The sequence below is a fragment of the Astatotilapia calliptera genome, chromosome 9 (genome assembly GCF_900246225.1).
Source record: "Astatotilapia calliptera chromosome 9, fAstCal1.2, whole genome shotgun sequence".
Classification (NCBI taxonomy): Eukaryota; Metazoa; Chordata; class Actinopteri; order Cichliformes; family Cichlidae; genus Astatotilapia; species Astatotilapia calliptera.
The window spans coordinates 17,199,569-17,219,435 of NC_039310.1; the positions used below are offsets into that span (position 1 = coordinate 17,199,569).

The following is a 19,867-nucleotide window of genomic DNA, read 5'->3' on the forward strand; positions in this document are numbered from 1 at the left end:
CCAGTCTACTGTCCATTCATAGTACCATTTATTTAATTGCTTAATAAAAACTTGGTATCTTCTGGTGTGGCAGCATATATTCTCAATATGTAATTATTTGGTTAAGGTTAATATCTTGTTTGCTTCACTATATAGGCACTTCATGTCAACTATGTGGCCTTCTGCATGTGTGGCCCTCAAGGGCTCTTTGAGTGTAAGCTTATTATTAGCCTTGGCTAGACTGGAGAAGAGGTGATGTGTGACCAGTGTGGCAGGCTCAATGAGTAAACCAAAAACAACAAAGAGACCAATGGCTTTGAGAGGTCTAAGGTCAATCTCGTCTGAAACTGTCTCTCAGCTTGTGTTTTCTGTAGCTGATATCTTTTCTTCTTTCATTGTGCATGCCAGCTTTTAAGTTAAACGTGCTGCAACAAGGCTAGCTATGCATTAGATTGAGACTTCAGGCTTATTTGTTGTGGGAAATTGATTTCATTAGACAGGTAAAACTGGTAAAATGTTGCAGACAAGGTTTAGGATCGCTTTACTGCTCCTCGTCTTGGCATTCAGATGTGTTGCACAGCAAGAAACCCAAAGTAAAGGCTGTGTCTGTGGATATCCTGGAATACCAGGTGATCCCGGGAACAATGGCATGCCTGGCAGAGATGGCCGTGACGGACTCCGAGGTGACAAAGGTGATCGAGGTAAGTTTACAAGAGAAACTTTATTTATTTATTTATTTTTGCATGTTTTAGGTGCCACCTTCACAGTTTATAATAACGTTATAATTCATCAATCATTGTTGGAAAGGTGAACTTGGACCTACTGGGCTAGCAGGCAATCATGGGCACAAGGGAGACAAAGGGGAACCTGGTATGTGTCTTTACGATACACTATGTGCACCTATATGTGTATTTATCTGCAAATGGAGTCACAACCACTGTCATTTATTAATGCAATTTATCAAAATGTTTGCACTGTATGTAACTTGCAATATGTTACTGCACTGTAAACACCATACCTACAGTTCAAAGAAGGTTTATTGTGTGCTTATTATTTACAGGTGCAACTGGTCCAGCAGGGCTCAAGGGGAAAAGAGGAGATAATGGCGATAGGGGCCTTCCTGGGAAAATGGGACCACAGGGAGTGCAAGGGCCTGTTGGCCTCAAAGGAAATAAAGGAGAGCTTGGGCTCCCTGGGCCCCCAGGACCTGAAGGACATTTAGGGCCACCCGGACCACAGGGTGAAAAAGGGGAAACTGGCCTCCAAGGTGACAGAGGCATTCCAGGGCCATTGGGACCACCTGGCAGGCCAGGTCCCAAAGGGGACATGGGTTTTCCAGGTAACAAAGGAAACATTGGTTATCGTGGGGATAGAGGAGCTCGAGGTGAAAAGGGCGATAGGGGTGAAAAGGGAGACGAAATTGTTGTTTCCAAAAGTGCTTTCTCCGTAGGACTCAGTGCTCAAACTAAACTCCCAGCAGCTAATGCACCGATCCGGTTTGACAAGATTATTTACAATGAGCAGAATCATTACGATCCACAAACAGGGAGATTCACTTGCTCCGCGGCAGGTGCTTACTTCTTCACATACCACATCACTGTATTTTCCCGAAATGTGAAAGTGGCCCTCGTGAAGAACGGTGCAAAAATCATCCACACCACTGACAACTACCAGGGCAGCGAGGACCAGGCAGCAGGGGGAGCTGTGCTGCATCTGGGGATCGGGGACAAGGTGTGGTTGCAGGTGGTTGGAGGAGAGCCATTTAATGGGCTCTTTGCTGATGAGGATGACGACACTACATTCTCTGGGTTTTTGATCTTTGAGGCTTAATTAAGGGATCATTTATAATTACTATAACTAGAAACAGTAAAATGCAGAAGAACAGTACAAGTCAGTAGGATTCAACATGTCAACAAATTCTAATTAAATGAAATTCAAGTTTATGTATGTAGCACAAACTCACAGCAACAGTTGCTTCAAGGTGCTTTATTGTGTAACAACAACAGAGAGAAAACCCAACAATCATACAGCCTCTATGAACAAGCACTTGGCGACAGTGGGAAGGAAAAACTCAATTTTAACAGGAAGAAACATACATTTAAGTCTAAAATGCCTGTTGCAATGGTATAATGTAACTAATTTATCCAAGTACTGTATAAATGTGAATTGTCACTTCAGTATTTTAATGCTGTTGTGTGACTCCTTCTCCACCAAGCTAACGACACACTTTTCTATATAAGGCATTTACACTGCTCATTAAAATTTAACATGTAAAGCAAGTGAGGGTGTTGTTGAGATTGAACTGGTTGTTGTAGATTAAACTACACAAGAAAGCTGGTTCAAAATTCTTCTTAAACATTAACACGGATGACAGTCACCCAGGATTATTGTGCTCTATAACAGATATAGCAATCAAAAGAGGAATTTGTTTTTACATTCCTTGCTTCCTTAAAAGCTTTTATAGGAAACTTTGACACGTTTTTGAGTGCTTTTACACCATCTACTGCTACTTTTATTAAACATCATGATTTTCCAAGCACTTCTGAAATTCTGTGTGGGTTCTTTTTATTCTTTTTTGTTTTTAGGACATGAAATTCTGCTGACATGTGAGCATTGATCACATGAAAACAAACAGTGATATTAAACACTGTACAAAGGTTGACTGAGCTCTGTGTTATTTCTGTAACCTGTTTACTCTCTCAGAACAAAGGGGAGCGACAATCACTCAGTCCCTTCTTTTTTCTTCTTCTGGTATTTTGGGATGGGCTCGGTACAGAAATATCTGTGACAATAATTGCTTGGCATGACACGAGGAAGACAGTTCAACACCAACTGGAAGGCCGAGTCTTTTTTAGTCGTCGGAGAGACGCTGGAACTAGGTGAAGCATTTTCTTCTGTGTTCTAACTTCATTGAAGAGCCTTGGAATGGGCGTGGTTTGCGGTGGTGACGACTTACTGAATTGCGATTGGCTCCAAACCAAAATGGTCGCCCTGTGGTCAACCACTAACCTCGAGCTTAACCTCGCGATGGCCCCGCCCCTTGTAACAGCACAGCAACAAGTGCATTAGTGATGCTCGCCAGCACGATCCTCCAAGAGAGTCCACTTTTAACTTGGAGTCACCAGCGACATTAGGAGTGTCCCATGAGTTAGGTCGGGAGAAATTTCATGATTCAGTGTTTATCATCGCAGTCGCTTACACACCAACGAGTTTTGCCGGTTGGTGAAAGCGAAATAAGAAACCACAGAGCTTGCGCAATTCACAAGTTTTATCAGTGGAGCCGTGCTTGAGCTAGCTTAAGGTGCTAGCTCAAGGAGTCAGCCAGCCATTTGTCTCAGTATGTTGCGGGGGGTGACTAGTTAACGGAGGTAGCTGCCATACTATTTTTTTTCTCTCAATTATTTGTGAGCGATATGTTTTTGCGAGGGGAGCGAGAGAGCGACACAGCGAGCGCCTGGAGGTCCGAGAGACTGCTCCGACACCATGGATAAATAACTACAACAGCTGCTCCGTTGATGTGCGTGAGAGAGAAAAGGTCAGGAGGACAACATCAGCGACTATGAGCAGGGTGAGCAGAAGTTTTGGTACTCTTCATTTTAATAATTGATTTTAGAAGTTTGGTTTTGGGTTACAGCTGCAGTGATTTTTCTTTTTTCGTTTACCTTCTCTGTTGTGCTACCAGTTGAAATGGGACCGGGGTGCGGGGGATATTGTGGTGCATTACAGCCGTGGTTGTTATAGTGATGTGGGAGATGCCAGGCTGTGCAGGGAGTTGGTGAAGGAGGAGGAAGAGGAGGGGGGAGTTGGAGGGCCAGCAACTACAAAGAGCCGAAGAAAGTTAATTAATGCAGAAATAAATAAGCAGTTAGGCCCCTAGTTCTTTATGAGCTTAGAAAAAGTGCTCGATGTAATCCCCTTTCGTGACTCCCTGTTTTCCAGATTCTGCTGCGGATCTAACTGAGCTACACTGAGCCGCAGGAGAGTTTACTCCAATTTAATGAACTTGGGTCCCACACAGACACTTGTAGAGGTGAAATCAGGCGCAGGCCAGAGTCCTCTGATTTATTGTGGGCCTGAACAGTAATTTTACAGCAGAGCCAAATGACTACAATATAATTTTACTGTAGTCCGCTTTCTCTTCCAGATCTCATGACACATAAAAAACAACGCCTACAACTCATCTTTCTGTAGTTTAAAAAAGCTTATTACATTTTTACATTTCTGTTTTCATTTAATGGTCCAGCCTTGTGGTTTGCGGTGCTGTCAGGTTACACTGCTGGCCCTTGAAACCAGGCTCAGTGGTGTTTTGTCTTCACTGAGCCTTTTACACTGTGTGGTATTAGATTTCTGGCAGTCTGTGTCTATGACAGTCCTCACTTGATCAGGTGAGTAAGTGGCTGCCTGTGTGAGAGTGGTGACACTCCCTGCTTTGGCGTCCACCTGTACTTCCCACGCTCTGTGAAAAGGGGCGTGGTTTCTTCTTCAATTCTCCTCCATATGACCTGATCAAAAATGAGGAACTGGGTCACAGATGTATGCAAGACTTTAACCTTTAAATTGAACTCATAGATTAAATTCAGCTGATCCAGGCATGAGCTTTTGTGTATTTCATAATCACATCAAATACTAAAGATTTACAGTGTTGTGTCCCTGCGCCATGCAATCCTGGGGGGCATTTACAGGCTTTAGATGTCGCTCAGTCAATGCCGAGTCACCTGGTGATCTTCCTTATCGGCCTATAGATGAAACCAGTTCTGAACACAGAGTGGTAGAGCTGCTCTAATCAGATTATGCCTGGAATGGAAAAGAAACAAGCTATACCCACTCCCACATCTATACACTGATCCCAAACACAGTAGACTTCCTTCTGAGTCCATTTGCTGAAGCTTTTCTTTTCAGCTTGAAAGCAGAATAAAAGTCCAGGTCACAAGCATAAAAAGGACTTTACTATATAGACACATACACATACAGAATATTGTCAAGAGTTGCTTAATCTTGCAAAAATCCTTTCGCAACAAGAGAAAGACAAATATATTGAACTCTTTCCTCTTGCACTCGACATATGCTCAGCTTACGTTTCACAAAACCCCATTTACGCACACCAATTTAGCTAATCAGCCAGTCTGTTCAGTCCAGAGGAATACAGTCTTCTCTTCCTCACAGCTTTTTTTCCATTGAGGCAAATGGAAGACTAGTAAAGTGACATTGCTGCAGGGTGATGTCTGTCTCAGGGTTAAGCCAGAGAGAAGAAAATGAAAAATCAGACTTTCCCTTGATACCGTCTGTCTGGTGGTCTTTCAGTTTAATGCTGACTTCATTTTGTCTTCTTAATAAGTTTTAGCTTAGCCAAGGGGGGGGGGGGGCATACCTCTGCAGAGGTGAACTGTGGGCAGAAAGTCTCTTACGCTTGTTTCTTGTAAATACTTACATAACCGACGGCTGGAGATTTCCAGCCAAACAGGAAGGGAGTCAGTCATTTCAATGCTTTTCTCCGTGCTCTATGTGTATATGTGCTGCAGTATCCAAGCTTATGCACAAAGGCCATACATTACAGGAGAGGATCCTCACGTACGTGTGTGTGTGTTTTTTTTTTTTTTTTTTTTTTTTTTTTTGGGGGGGGGGGTTTAAGTGCATTTTTGCTTGTGCCCATGTATGGATGTTTGTGTTTATGCATGTGGATGCATGTTCATCCTGGGAGTCTAATCTGAAACTGGATCCAGCTGGCCGCCTTTCGTGGTAGTGAGGAGGGGGAGATCCTCCCTCAGCTCCTAATTAACTCTGGACCAGGGCCCCAGTGTGCCGCTCCCATCCACAGATTAGCAAGAGGAAGCTGGAGAAAAGCGGTGGTTCTGGTACTCGGGCAGCATGACCAAGTTTGTGGTTGTGAAAGTGATTTATTAGCGCATACGTAAGTACTGCTTGTCTGGTTGTTCTGACATGCTTATGAGCTCGAGGAGTGTATTTACTGGCAGGATTTGTTGTTTCGATATTTCCTCTAACTTAAAAGGAAAGATAAAGCATGAGTCAAAGACTTGTTAAAGCTGAGAAAAAATGTGTTTGGAGGTGCGTATCAAACCTTTTCATAGAAAATGTAATGTATTAACGCAAAATAAAAAGCATAAATATAGAAAGCAATATGTGATGGATGTATGGATGCCCTAAAACACCCTAAAGAAATTTAGAATATTAATGTGACAAAACTGCAGCAAAGTTTAGTAAGTCCGATTGAAATTTAATGTCAGCTATTAATTGATTATGAAAATAGCCTGTTATATATTTCCCCTGTAACATGCTGCTTTCAGCTGCTTCCTTATTCCCAAGGGGTCCCGACGGCAGGTAGCGCCGCATGTTTGTTTTGGCAGAGGATCCTCTTCCTGTTGCAACCTCAAAAGTGTGGATTGCTATTGGGTGTTAAATATATATCCACATCAAAGCTAACATTGTTATCTTGATGCATGCAGCAAAAGTCATGGTTACTGTAGATTTACTGCAATGTAAAAGCATCTTGCACACACGCTGTTGATGATTAAAGCCTGTTTTGCCAGCATGTGAAACAGTAGCCACCTGTGTCAGCTTGACTCTGACTAATGCCACTGCCAAGCATTAGGCGACGCCAACTGGCCTGTGACAGTTGGCGTCCTACTGCAGGAAGAAGGCGTAAAGGTACTAAAGGATAGGGCATTTGTTAGAACTGCTGATAGCATGAGGTGAGTATTCCAAACAAAAACAAGCTGCAGAGGCTGAAGACATTCCTTCCCTATCTCCTATCTTTCTGCTTGGAAAGTAGATGGAATAATCGATCTTGTCTGTTTTTTGGGAGGGGGGGGGGGGGTCCACTTTGGTGCTCTGCGTGATTCCTCAGTGGCTGTGGAGGAGAAAGCACAAGAAGACAATTCAGCAATAGTTTGAAAGCAGCGCATTGTTTAGGATTGTGTGTGTGTGTGGGGGGGTGTTTACTGTCTGTCAGCAGCGGTGCTTGGCAGCGGTGGCTCTGTGTTTACATAAGTGTTCATAGCAATGAAGCAAGCTGGTTGAAGTGACAGCAGATTCCACTGAGGGGTTGACGGAGAAAGCTCATCTGCTCTTAACGTTGCACGCAGCCAGGGAGTTTGGGAGCATTCCAGGATCCCTGCAACAAAAACTGAAGGCAGTGCTCTCTTCAAACCATAAAAGACTGTCTTCATCCTGTTAAGAGTAATTCATGTTGGCTATTTTTGACATTTTCCTCTGTTTAAATAGTTTTAGTGTAACGAATGTAAAACAATAAAGCATGCATACGAGCTCTCCTAAGCAAAATACATGAACTGACTATAATGAGTATATTTTTGTAGATTTTATATTTGATGAATAACTATCTGTGTATGTTAACAGCTACATAAATTGGTTCTTTTCAACTGTAATTAAACTTTCCTTGGTCTCAGTGTATAACCAGTTGTTATAATTGGTTATTTATTAGTTTATAATATCATTGTATGTCATCCTAGCTCCTTACATAGAAATCAAGATCAGGTCTACATATACATTTTTAATCTATGGACATTAAAAATGAAGAAAATTGTGCTGTAAAATCATTATTTATTTGTGACTGAAAAGAATACTAAACATTTGCATTTTTTTAAATAAAATGGAGACCTCTATATTTTATGTATGAAATATTTCAGAGTTCAGCTATAGATTTAGTATGATGTGCTATGAGGTGAAAAGTGTCACTGATTTGAAGACCATACAGCCTTCACCATCACCTCATCTTCTATGCATTCGGGAGAAAACTGGGCAATTTATTGCATTAATCACAATGGATTAGCAGGCTTCATTGCTTAGTCACGCTCACAAAGCCCCACTTCAAAGCCTCAGCTGCATTAGCCTCTGTCCTGAATCACACACATGTAAAGCTGAACTTGGCACCACCACCACCCCCAGCCTGGGCCTCAGTTTGCCTTGGACATTGAAATACAGCATCAAGGACAAATACATGAGGCATGCTCAGTAAAATCTCACACTCCTAATGATTCACTTCCTCTATTCTTAGGCAAAAACACAGATGATACACAGCTTTAGAATGTATTCAGGTGACAGTCTTTTCATTTTATTTGAGCTGATCAAACTTAATTTGATTATTAATTGTATTTTTTTTTCTTGTGAACTTTGAAAAGCACTGAAAAATGGAAAGATTTTTAAATTAACCTCTGTTTTGCAGGCAGGACAAAAGGACAGGGTCTTGTCTGCAAGCGAAGACCCTCTCTCACAACTCCACAATACAAAAACTGACCCACTGATCCGGAGCAGACCCCTCAGTGATATATATCCATCCCAGAACCACGCTGAAAGAAGTGCAGTCCCATACCTGCTGTCTGGATATGGTGCCCAGGTGCAACCAATGAGTGCTGGTCTTCACTCTGATGAGAGCAAACTGAATGTTATCAACTCCTCTGCTTGGTCCAGCTCAGTTTCATGTCAGCCTGAAGGAAAGCCCTACTCCTCAAGAATTATGAGGCTTTTTTCTAACTCAAGGAAGGGCACCGTCACTGCTCAAAGTCCAAATGCAGATGATCCGACCTCGGCCCAAGGCAGCGGACTTTCAGGCATAGGTGTTGTGGACTCCTTCAAAAAACTGCGGTCGTCTGTGCTTCAGGGTATTCAGACCAGAGGGGCATCCAACCTTGATGGAGATAATCCTTCGTTGCCCAATCAGGAAAGGGCTAATGGCACAGTTGTAAATAATTCTAATCTGTGTGTAGCGGATCTAGCAAATCATTCAAAGAGCTCTGAAGGATATACTGTTTCTAAGGGAAGTTTTACAGGCCAAACATTGGCTTTGTTAAGCCAGTACGGCTCAGATAATGATGACTACGATGAGGAGGATAATTATGGGGATGGTCTTGCGCGCAATTCGCGATTGTCCAGGAGTATCAGGAGAGCGTATGGAGCGGGGCGCATCACTTTATTTGACTCTGGGAATGGGAGAAAAGCAGGAAGCAATGCAAATACCACTCAGAAATCAGATCAGACATCAAAGCTCGATGTTCAAACTGAGAATACAAGTGACAACACAAATGTGAAGGTGCTGAGCAGACTGAGCAAAAGTGCAGAGAACCTCAATCTATTTAGACGTAAAGCGCCATCTCCAGGTCCTCCTTCCCCACAGGAAGACCTCCTGAGGACTAGCATATCAAATGGGACAACAAACATCGAAAGGACCTCTAGCACCTCCTCAGTTGATCTCCGGGGCCAAGGTATTACACGCAAGAAGAGCCCTGTTAAGACTAAGCCACCGATGTTGAAGCTAGTCGGCAGCATGACTGACTTAACTGTGCGACGCAGGCGAAGTCCCTCCCCGAGTTCCACACCTCTATCTCCCATGTCCCCCTCGTGCCGCCTCCATGATGACTACTCTCGTCGTGTCCCTTTCCTGCATACCAATGAGCGACAGCGCCGGCCCGTGCTCGTCACGGCTCAGGCCACGTCTGTCGAGCACACTCCTCTGGTCCAGCCCCAGCCTGAACACAACAACAGCCCACAACCCCACCAGGTGATTATCAGCGCCCCTTTCTGGGAGCCCCCCGAGACAACAGAGCAGACTTTACCCGATATCTCTGCTCATTATGAGTCACCGGCTGTAGCCACAACAAGTGATTATAAGCAGATGGTAGAATGCAGTTCATCCCTATTCAGCCAAAGAGAACATTCACAGCAACAAGAGCAGACTGAGGGCATCGCATCACCAAATGAGGTAAGGCTGCAAATCTGAAGTCCAACCTGAAGTAATGTCTTTTTTTGTGTGTGTGTGTGTAGGGCTGGGCCATATTATACCGTTCACGGTAATACCGGTATAATGTTAGGCAACGATAGGAAAATGAAATATCGCGATAGAATGGGAGTAAAACGCGCATGCGCAGTGCCTTTGTTTTCATACGCACATGGCCGATTGTTGAGTGAAACAGATGATCCAGAATTGGTTTGTAAAAATGGTGCAACTTCCGTGATGTGGAACTGGTTTGGTGTTTGTCCGTCAGATACACAACAAAGCACATTTTTTTGCAGAACATGCAAGCGGCCGTTGTTATTGTCGTATTTGTCGGACTAAGATGCTCTTAAATCTGGGAGTAATCTGGGTCCTAAACTCCGAAATCTTCAGGTCAAACAACACTGCAGCATCACTTAGAGTTAAAAACTGTCTAAATTCTTTCATCTTTAATAAAACGATCAGCATTGCTGCTTTACCAGGTGTAACTATAAAGTTTAACTTCCAGGCATCCATGAAAACAAAAGTTATTACATTTAACGGAGTTAGAAGTTAGCAGGAAGCTAGCGGAAGTTAGCTCGCTAGTTTCGCTAGTTACCTAAGCATGATATTGCATGTTCTGACTGAGAGATTTCTGAAAAAAATCAAACGTACACCTCTGCTATCACTTGCAACATAAATGAAGACAGGAAACTAAACAGCAGTGACGTTTGTAGGGTTACTGAAGTTGGGCTAGCTGGTATATAATGATGTGCTACGTGATCGCTAGCGACACAGCTATGTTAGCATAACATAAACAGTGAAGCTGGAGGACGAACACTAACACTTTTCCACTTATAAAAGTTAACGTGAAGGTTCTTCATGGTTAGAGACAAATGCAATCGCATGGCAGGATGCTGTAAACGGACCAAACTTCAGTCAGGAGAACAACTGAGATAATCCATCCACAATACCAGGTTAGTCATTAATATACTGCAACAACATGGGAATAGAGCAGCTGCCAGAGAATTCAACATTAAGGAATCAATGGTACAGAAATGGAGGAAGCAAGAAGAATGAGTTTAATAAAGTTTGATTTATCTGACTGCTTTGTTTCGCTTAATGTGCCTTATAATCCCGTGCACCTTATGGTCCGAAAAATGCGTACTGCACACTGCAGTTTAATGTTGCAAAGCACCTCTTTTTAACTTCAGTGGATATTATACATGGTTATGCTCAGGACATGTCAGCCCATTTCTAGTGGAAATGCCTTTTGGTTAAACTTTCAGCAAGCAATTTGCATTTGTACTGTTACATTTTTATAAAGCTTTAATGTACATAAAAACCAGCTTCTTGTTTAAGTGAATATAAATGGAAGGTTGTCTTTTTGCGCTAGTAATGTTGTGGAGTTGTATTTTGTCTCGCATCAATTATATCGTCGGTTATATCGTTATCGCAAATTTTCAAATATATATCGTGATAAATATTTTTGGCCATATCGCCCTGCTCTATGTGTGTGTCTCTTTTCCATGCTCATTAACAGATGTGACACCTTTTAACACGTTGTCGAACAGTAATAATTAGGATGTTGTTTTTGTGCAACTCGCCTGTCGATTATTTAGCTGGTTATTGATAAATTAATCTACTGCTCAAGAACAAGCATGTTTCAGATTATTTATCAATTCACAGAAGAGCATGGGGTTCATATCTTTAGGATGACTGTTTGGGTTTAAAGAAGTGCTGAAAGACAGAAGAAAGGTTCGATTTCTTATCATGCAGAACTGAGTGGTGACTTATAGGTGCCAGCTGAACGACTTTGACCCTTGTCTTGGGAAGTGAAATATTACTTCTCCCACTTTAGAGCGATCTTTGAATCTGGCAGGATTCCAGAAAATTGAGATAAGTACTTGTGTTGACGTGAGGCTTGTCAGTAGGATGCACGTATGCTAAAAGGAAACGAATGAGAGAGAGGTTTATCCTGTCCAAAGTCCCCTTGAGTGTCAAATAAATAACGCCATCGATTCACATTGCTTTTTTTCTGTCAGTTCTGACTGCGCACTTCTGATGCTGTGGAGTCACATGGTGAAGTCAGCTGTTCCATGCTGACGGGCACGCCGAAGGAGCTCAGAGAGTTAATGATTAGGCTTTGTTTATGATTAGTGGCCCTTGCGCAAAGCAGCAAGTCCTGTTGCTGTGGGAGGGTTGGAGGCTATGAGTCCGTACAGCCCTCATTTCTCCCCCTTTCCTCTAGATGCAGCCCAGCGGAGCAAAGTCCAACGCCATGAGCACTGGGCCTGGAACAGCAAGCAGCACCATCAAGTAGACAGGGACCATTAAGAGATGATTTTAGCAAGATGACTTTTAGCCTATGGATGACATTTTCTCCTGAAAGATGAACAGGAAAAACAGATTTGTTTACATCAGACATCGAGCGGCTGTTACTGGCTTGAAAAACCTAAGGACTTAAGTTTTTAAGGACTTGGCCTTGGGACCACAAGCCAGCCTGTGTGTTAGTCTGCGTTTCACAATGGTGCTAGCCTACTGTGTGCCCTTCCAGTGTATTTGCCGGGGTCCGGACCCAGATCGAGAAAAGCAGGAGGTGAGATTTGGCTTTGCTGGCTAAAAAGATTTGGAGAAATAACTTCGCCGTGGGTAACTCTTACCCAATAATGGACTCTTAAATATATAATACCTGCTCAGATGCATGCAGTGTGGTAACATCTATTTGTTCGTATTGTTGCAATTTCTGCTGCAGTTTTTGTTTGAATATGATAAGCCCTGGTTTGATTGTGTTCAGTATTTTGAGCCTCTTACTGCGTCAACAAGAGTCCTTTCACTTGATAAAAAATGTTTCTCACGAGATAAAGCTTTGAAACACCTTTGCTCTGATTCCAAGAAAGCTCTTTCTGCATTTAACTCTAATGGTTTTTAATTTTACTCTCTATTGTAGTGGTTTACACATTCATCTAACAAGCAACGGGTTCCTAATTTGATCTTGGGATGGCCGAAAAAAATTTTGGCCCTTCAGGAAAGGCGATTTAAAAACTGCGAAATCAAACATGAGGAGCTACCCGTGATGGCGACCCTCTTCTGTGAATAAAGGAGCAGCTGAAAGTAGCTTGTTCTGTTTCTGATTAACAGATGTTCTTCCTAGTAGATAATTGTTCTCCAGTGCAGGTTGGAGGACAAGGGAAAGTCAGTTTAGTTTCCAACTTTTTGCTTTGATCTCACAGGTGACGTCAGACCACCAAGGACAAGAAGCTCTTTTTCAAACGGAGGAGCTCTCCCCGTCAACCAGCAGCACACCTATCTCTCCATCATCCGCCTCAGAGTCACCCATATCCCCCACATCTCCCACAGATGAAGCCACACCTACCACGGAAACATCCTCTGTCAAGTCCAGACAAAAAAGGGGGCGCCCGAGACCACGGCCCATTTCTGACTATGGACAGCTGCTTTCCAGGAAACATTCCATCCCCGAGGAAGTCGGAGAGCTTCTTTCTGAGGAAAGGAGTGCAAATCCACTGCAGCGTAAAGACGGCACTGGTAATGATGCATACATGAATGGAGAGAGCCCTGAAAGCTGCAGCATGAATGGGGACATTCAGGCCAGGAGGCAGCGGCCCATCTCTGTGATAGGACCAGTGGATCTGTTCCCTCCTGATGCTGAGCTGAAGGAAGACAACCTTCCCACTGTAAGCTTTTACAGGTTTTATACATTTTGTGCAAAAGTCCTCAAACTTTAGTTGTTTTCATTAGTTATAGATCTTTCTTTGACTCTTTCTTAAAAATTGTTGTTACTCTGTCCAGTTAAAGTAAAAGCAAGACCTGATTTGAATTTGGTCGTTATTGATTGAAAGTCAAAGTAAAGTCAGACCATTTGGACAATTGGATGTCCTCTACTGTGTCACAGTAGCAACCCATGAACTTGAACTTGATCTTGGGGAAGAAAACAAAGTAAGAGTGAGGCAAATCTGACACTTAAGACAAGTAGTGAGCAAAATCATTGCTCAGGTATCTGATTAAATTGTCAAATTTCTGGGTGTGTTCAAAAAGCTAAGCAGAATCAGATCACCGTTGAATCTTCTAAATGGCATCCTAAAAATAAACAGTGGTACGTACAACAGAACCGTGTTGATAGTCTGACCCTAGATGAAGAATTCATAGATCACATCTCTTTGAAAGTTGGAAGAAGAAATCACTAACAAAGTTGCAGATCTGTTCCCAATCTGGTTCACCAGCTTCAAGCTTGTCTGTCTTCCTGTAGAAGTTTAACGTCTATGGTAAAATTGCAAAGGCACACAAGCAATTTTTAGTGGGCAGAATTGGTAAATATTGTGGTTTGGTATGTTTCTTTTATTTTCCAGCTGTAAAGTCTTTGAATTAATTGTGGGAGAAGGCTGGCAAAATAAATAAACACTTATATCAGGCTTAATAAAACAAAACCACATCACCCGCATTCTCCAGTTTGATATATTGTCATGCTTCAAAGAGTCTTTATACATAAAGACTCTTTTTTTGGATCTCAACCAAATGCACACAGGCTTCGCTTCTTTTTGTAATACTTAAAGCACTCAGAGAATATGGGGGAGAATAAATAGCAGCTGATGATTATATTTGCACACAGTATTGTCTGTTAGTTCTGTGTGACAATTTTTTTTTTTCATTTTCGCCCTCTCTGCAGGCGTTGTCGCGACCACCAATCCCTTCCCATCAGGTGCCCCCTTACAGAGGAGTGTCTGCCAGGTTTCGACCCTCCGCTCTCTCCCAGAGTACCCCCATCGGACTGGACCGCGTAGGCCGCCGTAGACTCCACAGGGTGCTCAGCGGTGAGAGCTGTTTTGTGCTAATGTAACACAAAGTTGGTGGTGTTCAAACATTGCAGCTGCTGCACCATTAAGGTAGAGCAAACGCACCTTAAAGCCTGTTGAACAGTTTAAAGGAAACCCCTCGTTTTCATTTAGCTACCTCTGAGCATAATGACTGTATGAAGCTGTACTTAATAAGTTTACCATCACTTAAGTGATATCAATAAATCACAAGATAATCCAGTCTTGTTTCTTTCAGTTAAGAAATGGAGCAAAATCAAACGTATAGAGTCAGCCAGTGACTTTTAATGAAAGTTTTCCCAGACATAGATTAAGCCTCGTGTCCTAGACAAAGAAAAACAAAAGACATGGACTTAATCCATGTCTGGGAAACTGAGCCTTAGTTCTCCCATCTTTATTACTGAAACTGGTTTGTGCTAACAGTCCTCCCTGGCCTATCTTCTATTTCTGTTTACAACTGCTGAACTGCTAACCAAATTTAGCCAATCATCCTGATTCTTGCATGGCTGTCCCTCCGCTTATATAGCAGAATTGCTGAGATCATAGTCGAGCAGTTGGTCTCTCTTAAATCCAGTAGGGGAGTAACGTATACTGAAAAATGCGTACTTCCTATGAAAGGGTAGATTTTACCCAAGTTCTCAGGCAGTTTTGAGCAATAAGAACTAAATACTGTTCTAATTCTTTTTAATACCTTGGAAACAGAAAACAGCAGAACTTTGCACACCGCTCACAGACTGAACGTGCCCCTGGGGTTGTTTGTGTTTCACAAGAGATTAAACAATTTAGTTTGTGGGACAACTGGAGTGTAGGAATGTCAATAAGTGTGTTGCAGGAAAATGCTGATATGGAGTCAGGCACAAGCTTTCCTGTGTATGTGGCTTCTTTCTGCGTTTGTTGAGAGTTTGCTGAGATTCTTCTGGTCCCTACAGTGTTTTCATCTCTACATACATGTTGCAGATGGTGTTTCAGAGTGCTCTGCCACACTCGATGACAGCGTGAGCGAGGAGGAGGAGGGCAGCTTCGACGAGCTCACTGACGTGACACCCTACCTCCAGCCAGGGGTGGAGCTCTCTGTGCTCAGTGAGGTGAGGTTGAGGGAGGGAATCTTGTCACGTTGCAACACTTGCAAAGATCTCTTCCAAAAATGTGCTTCTAGTTTCTGACGCCGTACTTATCTTGCCACCCTGCTGGCTCACAAACAGCTGTGCACAAATGTTAATGTGCCCATTTCCAAGATGTCTGGCCTCAGTTCAGCAGAACACACAACCAGTGCTTGGTCCACAAGCCTATACATAATCTTACATGTTAGACATGGGTTTGGCCTGCATGTAATTGTATGTTTATCTTATCTGTTTGTGTGCTGCTCAGTGGATAAGCTCTGGCCACGCAGTTTATGCTGAGGCTCTCTGGGACCATGTGACCATGGAGGAGCAGGAGCTGGCCTTCAAGGCTGGAGATGTAATCCGTGTCTTGGAGGCCTCACATAAGGACTGGTGGTGGGGCAGGGGGGCCGACAGAGAGGCCTGGTTCCCCTCCAGCTTTGTGAGGGTAAGTGGACTTCCTGACCCGTGTGTCTGATTTGTGTTTGCTTTCTGGCAGCACAGAAAAGACTTTCAAACTGGCTTAGCTCCAAACAAACCCCAGCAGCCCTCTGAAGAAGGGGCGCGGCTGGTTTCTGTAGTGACCATACTTGATTGACAGTTGAGTGTTAATTAGGCAGGCGGTCACCATGGTGAGGTTCTTTGACAGGCAGGTGAGGATTGCTGTGTAGTTGCTTGTAGCTGAATCAATGTTGGTGAACAGGAGCTGGTTAAACTTGCACATGTTGTTACCTAAGTGATGTGGACAGATCTTAGATATAAAAGGTACTTAAACCTCAAAAGACTCTTGTGGCTTAAGTATCTATTGTTGTAATTATGCCACTTTGCATATGAGCTTTAACATTTTATTTTAAGTTTTGCAACTGGAAAAAGAAACCATTGGCTGAATATTTTTTGCGACTTGAAGTTAGGCTTTCTGATCATTCAGATGATGCTCAGGAGGTCCAATTGTGTCGGTGGTGAATGTGTTTCAGGTGCGTGTGAATCAGGAGCACTCGAGTGCTGAAAGTGTGGAGAGTGTAGCAGACCAGGAAGATCCAGCTCCCAGAGACACACACAGCTCTCAGCACAGGCAGCAGATGAGAACCAATGTGGTTCAAGAAATCATGAATACGGAGCGCATCTACATCAAACACCTGAAAGACATTTGTGAGGTAAGGGTTTCAAAGCAAAGCTGGTGGTTCTCAGACTTGTAGCACTCTAGCATACCCTGGCTTCCAAATACAAAAGTTTACCTTCCACCCACCATCCAACAGCTTTCACCACTCAATAACAACAAAGACAAAATGGTCCAAGGTGTCTTGTTTTGTTTTAGATTTTTTCTTTTTTTATGAAATAAAGGACAGCTTGATTGCATCAGCCTCACTCCACACACTGAAAACAGCTGGATTAAACTATGTGCCTCACATTGGCACTTAACTTGATCTAGAGATGATTTACATCTTGAATTCCAGTCAGTGTCAGCAGCATTTGTAATAAGCTTGTTTTCAAGAAATGCAAAATCCCTGATAATCAAACTCATGTTTCCAAGAATTTTAAATTCCACCTTCCAGCACCACCTGTTGGCCAGTATATGAACTGTTGTCATGTCATATTTTCTCTCAGTCCCAAACACTGATGCCGTTTATGTTTCAGGGTTATATCCGCCAGTGCCGGAAACACCCTGACATGTTCACCGAGCTGCAGCTGAAAACCATCTTCAGCAACATAGAAGACATCTACAAGTTTCAGAGGCAGTTCCTCCGAGAACTAGAAAAGAAGTACAACAAGGACCAGCCACACCTCAGTGAAATAGGCTCATGCTTTCTCCAGCAGGTAGTGGCTGCACTTAATGCTGTTAATTAACTATGTTAACTCTGGTCTGAATGATTGATCATCATTTGTCTTTTTATTTTAAGGGGGAAGGCTTCTCCATACTCTACTCGGAGTACTGTAATACTCATCCCGCAGCCTGTGCTGAGCTGCAGCGGCTAATGAAGTTGGGAAAATATAAGCATTTCTTTGAGGCCTGTCGCCTCCTCCAGCAGATGATTGACATCTCTATTGCTGGTTTCTTACTCACACCTGTCCAGAAGATCTGTAAATACCCTCTGCAGCTAGGAGAACTGCTCAAGTACACGCCCAAAGACCACAGGTACTTTCAGGCACTGTTTAAAGACCTGTAGCATGCATTCCATAGTGTCGGCCGTAAACAAACTCCTTCAGTGTTGATTAATATATTCCAGAATAAAATGACTGTGCATCAGCTTACCAGGGATACCTTGGAAAAATCCAGAACCTCTTCTAATAGTTGTTAAACGTTTAACAAAGAGGGCGTCAGATGTTGTCTTTATGGGGGAAGGAGTTAAGTCACTAAATAAATTATGATTATATTTTATTTATTTGTTAGCTTCACTGTTAGCTCTGTCCATCCCACTACTTTACTGATTTCTTACTGTTCCATTAGTGAGATTGAAGCGATGTTTCACTGTTAATGGAAATGTGCTTTTCCATCTGCGGGCCCTGTTTTCACTGCTGTGTTGTTGATTTAATGCAGCGACCACAACGGAGTGAGCGAAGCATACGAGACTATGAAGAATGTCGCCAGTCTAATCAATGAGAGGAAGAGACGGCTAGAGAGTATCGACACCATTGCTCACTGGCAGGTCGCCATATTGCACTGGGAGGTGAATATGCCCTCTAATCACATTTAATTCTGTTTCTAATTGTTCAGCATAGTGTTGGATGTATGCTGCCTCAAATCTTTTGGCTGAATATATTTGGAAACATGTTGTCCCAGGGACCCGATGTGTTAGAGCGCAGCTCAGAGTTGATCCACTCTGGTGAGCTGACTCGAATTGTCCGGCAAGGCAAAATGCAACAGCGCAGCTTCTTCCTGTTCGACCATCAGCTGGTCTACTGTAAAAAAGACGTGCTGCGCAGAGACCTGCTTCACTACCGTGGACGACTGGATATGGACCAGACTGAGGTGGTGGACGTGCCCGACGGACGGGACGCAGACCTGGGACTGACCCTGAAGAATGCTCTGCGCTTGCGCCACTCCTCCACTCTGGAGTTTATGTGTGCGCTTTGCTGCAGGAAGGCCGAGGACAAGCAGAGGTGGTTACAAGCGTTTGCCAAGGAGAGGCACAGAGTCAAGGAGGACCAGGAGATGGGTGAGTCGAGCCAAATTCCTTTCACTGAGAATACAAGCAGCCACTGTAGAGAGATGTCAAGTGAAAGGTGAACAGGGTAAAAAGATTTCTGAGTAAGTGGGTAGTAAATATTTTGGCCTGAAGATGTGTTTGTGTGTGTGCCTTGGCAGGAATTGATATCAGCGAAGAGCAAAGGAGACGGGCGATTGTTAATGCCAGAAGGGCCAAACAGGGGAAGATCAAAAGTAAGGACAAAATATTTCTTCATTTTAAGCTGCTTTTGACTTTATATTCTAAAAAAAAATAAAGATTTTGTATAATTTGCTTTACATACTCATTTGTTTTTTTTGTTTTTTGTTTTTTGCACCTTTTAGATCTTGGTTACTCTGGTTCTGTCCCCCCACACCCCCAAAACTTGCACCAAAACCTTCACCCACTTCACCAGCGTCACATCACCATCCCAACCAGCGTGCCTCAGCAGCAGGTCTTTTCACTGGCTGAACCTCCAAAGCGAAAGCCTCATCACCTGTTGTACAGCATCACCCGCAACGCCTTTTTCAGGAAATGAAGCTTGGCTTCCTTTGTTTCTTTCTCTGCACGTTCAGAGCCAAACCGTCCTGAAGTCTGAAAGAACGCCGTGTTTCTCCTGTAATCCTGTCTGTAAATGTCACGTTTTGTTTTTGTGCCTCGTGTGCGTCATAATGTTTGTGTTGAATGTTGAAACTCAGTGCCTAAAATTTGTAAAAGGGCATGACAAAAGTGTTAAAATACTGACTGTCCATTTTATAGGTGTGTGTGTGGAACAGTGCTGCTCATTCAGAAAACACCCATCCTGTTATCTCCTATTAATTCCAGCTTAAAGACTTTTTTACTTTAATTATGACAACGATTCATATTCTGCTTTCACATTGATAAACATGGGTTTTGTTATTTTACAAAGGCTGGACCCTTTTTTTGTGTGTGTGTGTGAGTGTGAGTCTGTCAGCTCTGAGCACAAAGCAGCCAGAGAGTAAATTAACTGACACGTTGACCTCCCCCATTAACATTGTGAATAAAAAACTTGTATAAAAATGCCTAAAGAGACTAGTTTGTCGTGCAACTGCT

At 43.0% G+C, this 19,867-nt stretch overlaps 2 protein-coding genes across 5 annotated transcripts; both read left to right on the forward strand.

The window, feature by feature from the left end:
• Nucleotides 1-400: 400 nt before the first annotated feature.
• On the forward strand, nt 401-1,975 carry c1qtnf9 (C1q and TNF related 9). Its single transcript, XM_026180163.1, has 3 exons — nt 401-680; nt 787-849; nt 1,040-1,975. The coding sequence occupies exons 1-3, from the start codon at nt 494-496 to the stop codon at nt 1,807-1,809; spliced, it is 1,020 nt and encodes a 339-aa protein (XP_026035948.1). The 5' UTR covers nt 401-493; the 3' UTR covers nt 1,810-1,975.
• Nucleotides 1,976-3,013: 1,038 nt separating this feature from the next.
• Nucleotides 3,014-19,834, forward strand: spata13 (spermatogenesis associated 13). Of its 4 annotated transcripts, XM_026179526.1 has the most exons (13): nt 3,014-3,547; nt 8,177-9,709; nt 12,934-13,395; nt 14,385-14,529; nt 15,487-15,614; nt 15,898-16,077; nt 16,604-16,783; nt 17,265-17,444; nt 17,528-17,763; nt 18,166-18,295; nt 18,409-18,784; nt 18,934-19,008; nt 19,138-19,834. In XM_026179526.1, exons 1-13 carry the CDS (start codon nt 3,539-3,541, stop codon nt 19,329-19,331), a joined length of 3,828 nt encoding a protein of 1,275 aa, XP_026035311.1. In that variant the 5' UTR covers nt 3,014-3,538; the 3' UTR covers nt 19,332-19,834. The 4 variants fall into 4 exon arrangements, with proteins under 4 accessions (XP_026035311.1, XP_026035312.1, XP_026035313.1 ...); XM_026179527.1 differs by lacking the exons at nt 3,014-3,547; nt 8,177-9,709 and adding an exon at nt 11,780-12,299; XM_026179528.1 differs by lacking the exons at nt 3,014-3,547; nt 8,177-9,709; nt 12,934-13,395; ... (1 more) ...; nt 15,487-15,614; nt 15,898-16,077 and adding an exon at nt 16,153-16,282.
• The last annotated feature ends 33 nt before the right edge of the window (nt 19,835-19,867 follow it).

What these genes read in the sequence shown, in the direction of transcription:
- spata13 (XM_026179526.1), top strand. An exon ending in GCTCATGCTTTCTCCAGCAG is followed by an intron (nt 17,445 to 17,527) that starts GTAGTGGCTGCA and finishes TTTTATTTTAAG; the next exon opens with GGGGAAGGCTTCTCCATACT. An exon ending in CAAGGAGGACCAGGAGATGG is followed by an intron (nt 18,785 to 18,933) that starts GTGAGTCGAGCC and finishes GTGCCTTGGCAG; the next exon opens with GAATTGATATCAGCGAAGAG.
- c1qtnf9 (XM_026180163.1), top strand. Translation starts at nt 494, where the DNA reads ATGTTGCAGACAAGGTTTAGGATCGCTTTACTGCTCCTCGTCTTGGCA. An exon ending in AGGTGACAAAGGTGATCGAG is followed by an intron (nt 681 to 786) that starts GTAAGTTTACAA and finishes ATTGTTGGAAAG; the next exon opens with GTGAACTTGGACCTACTGGG. An exon ending in GGGAGACAAAGGGGAACCTG is followed by an intron (nt 850 to 1,039) that starts GTATGTGTCTTT and finishes TATTATTTACAG; the next exon opens with GTGCAACTGGTCCAGCAGGG.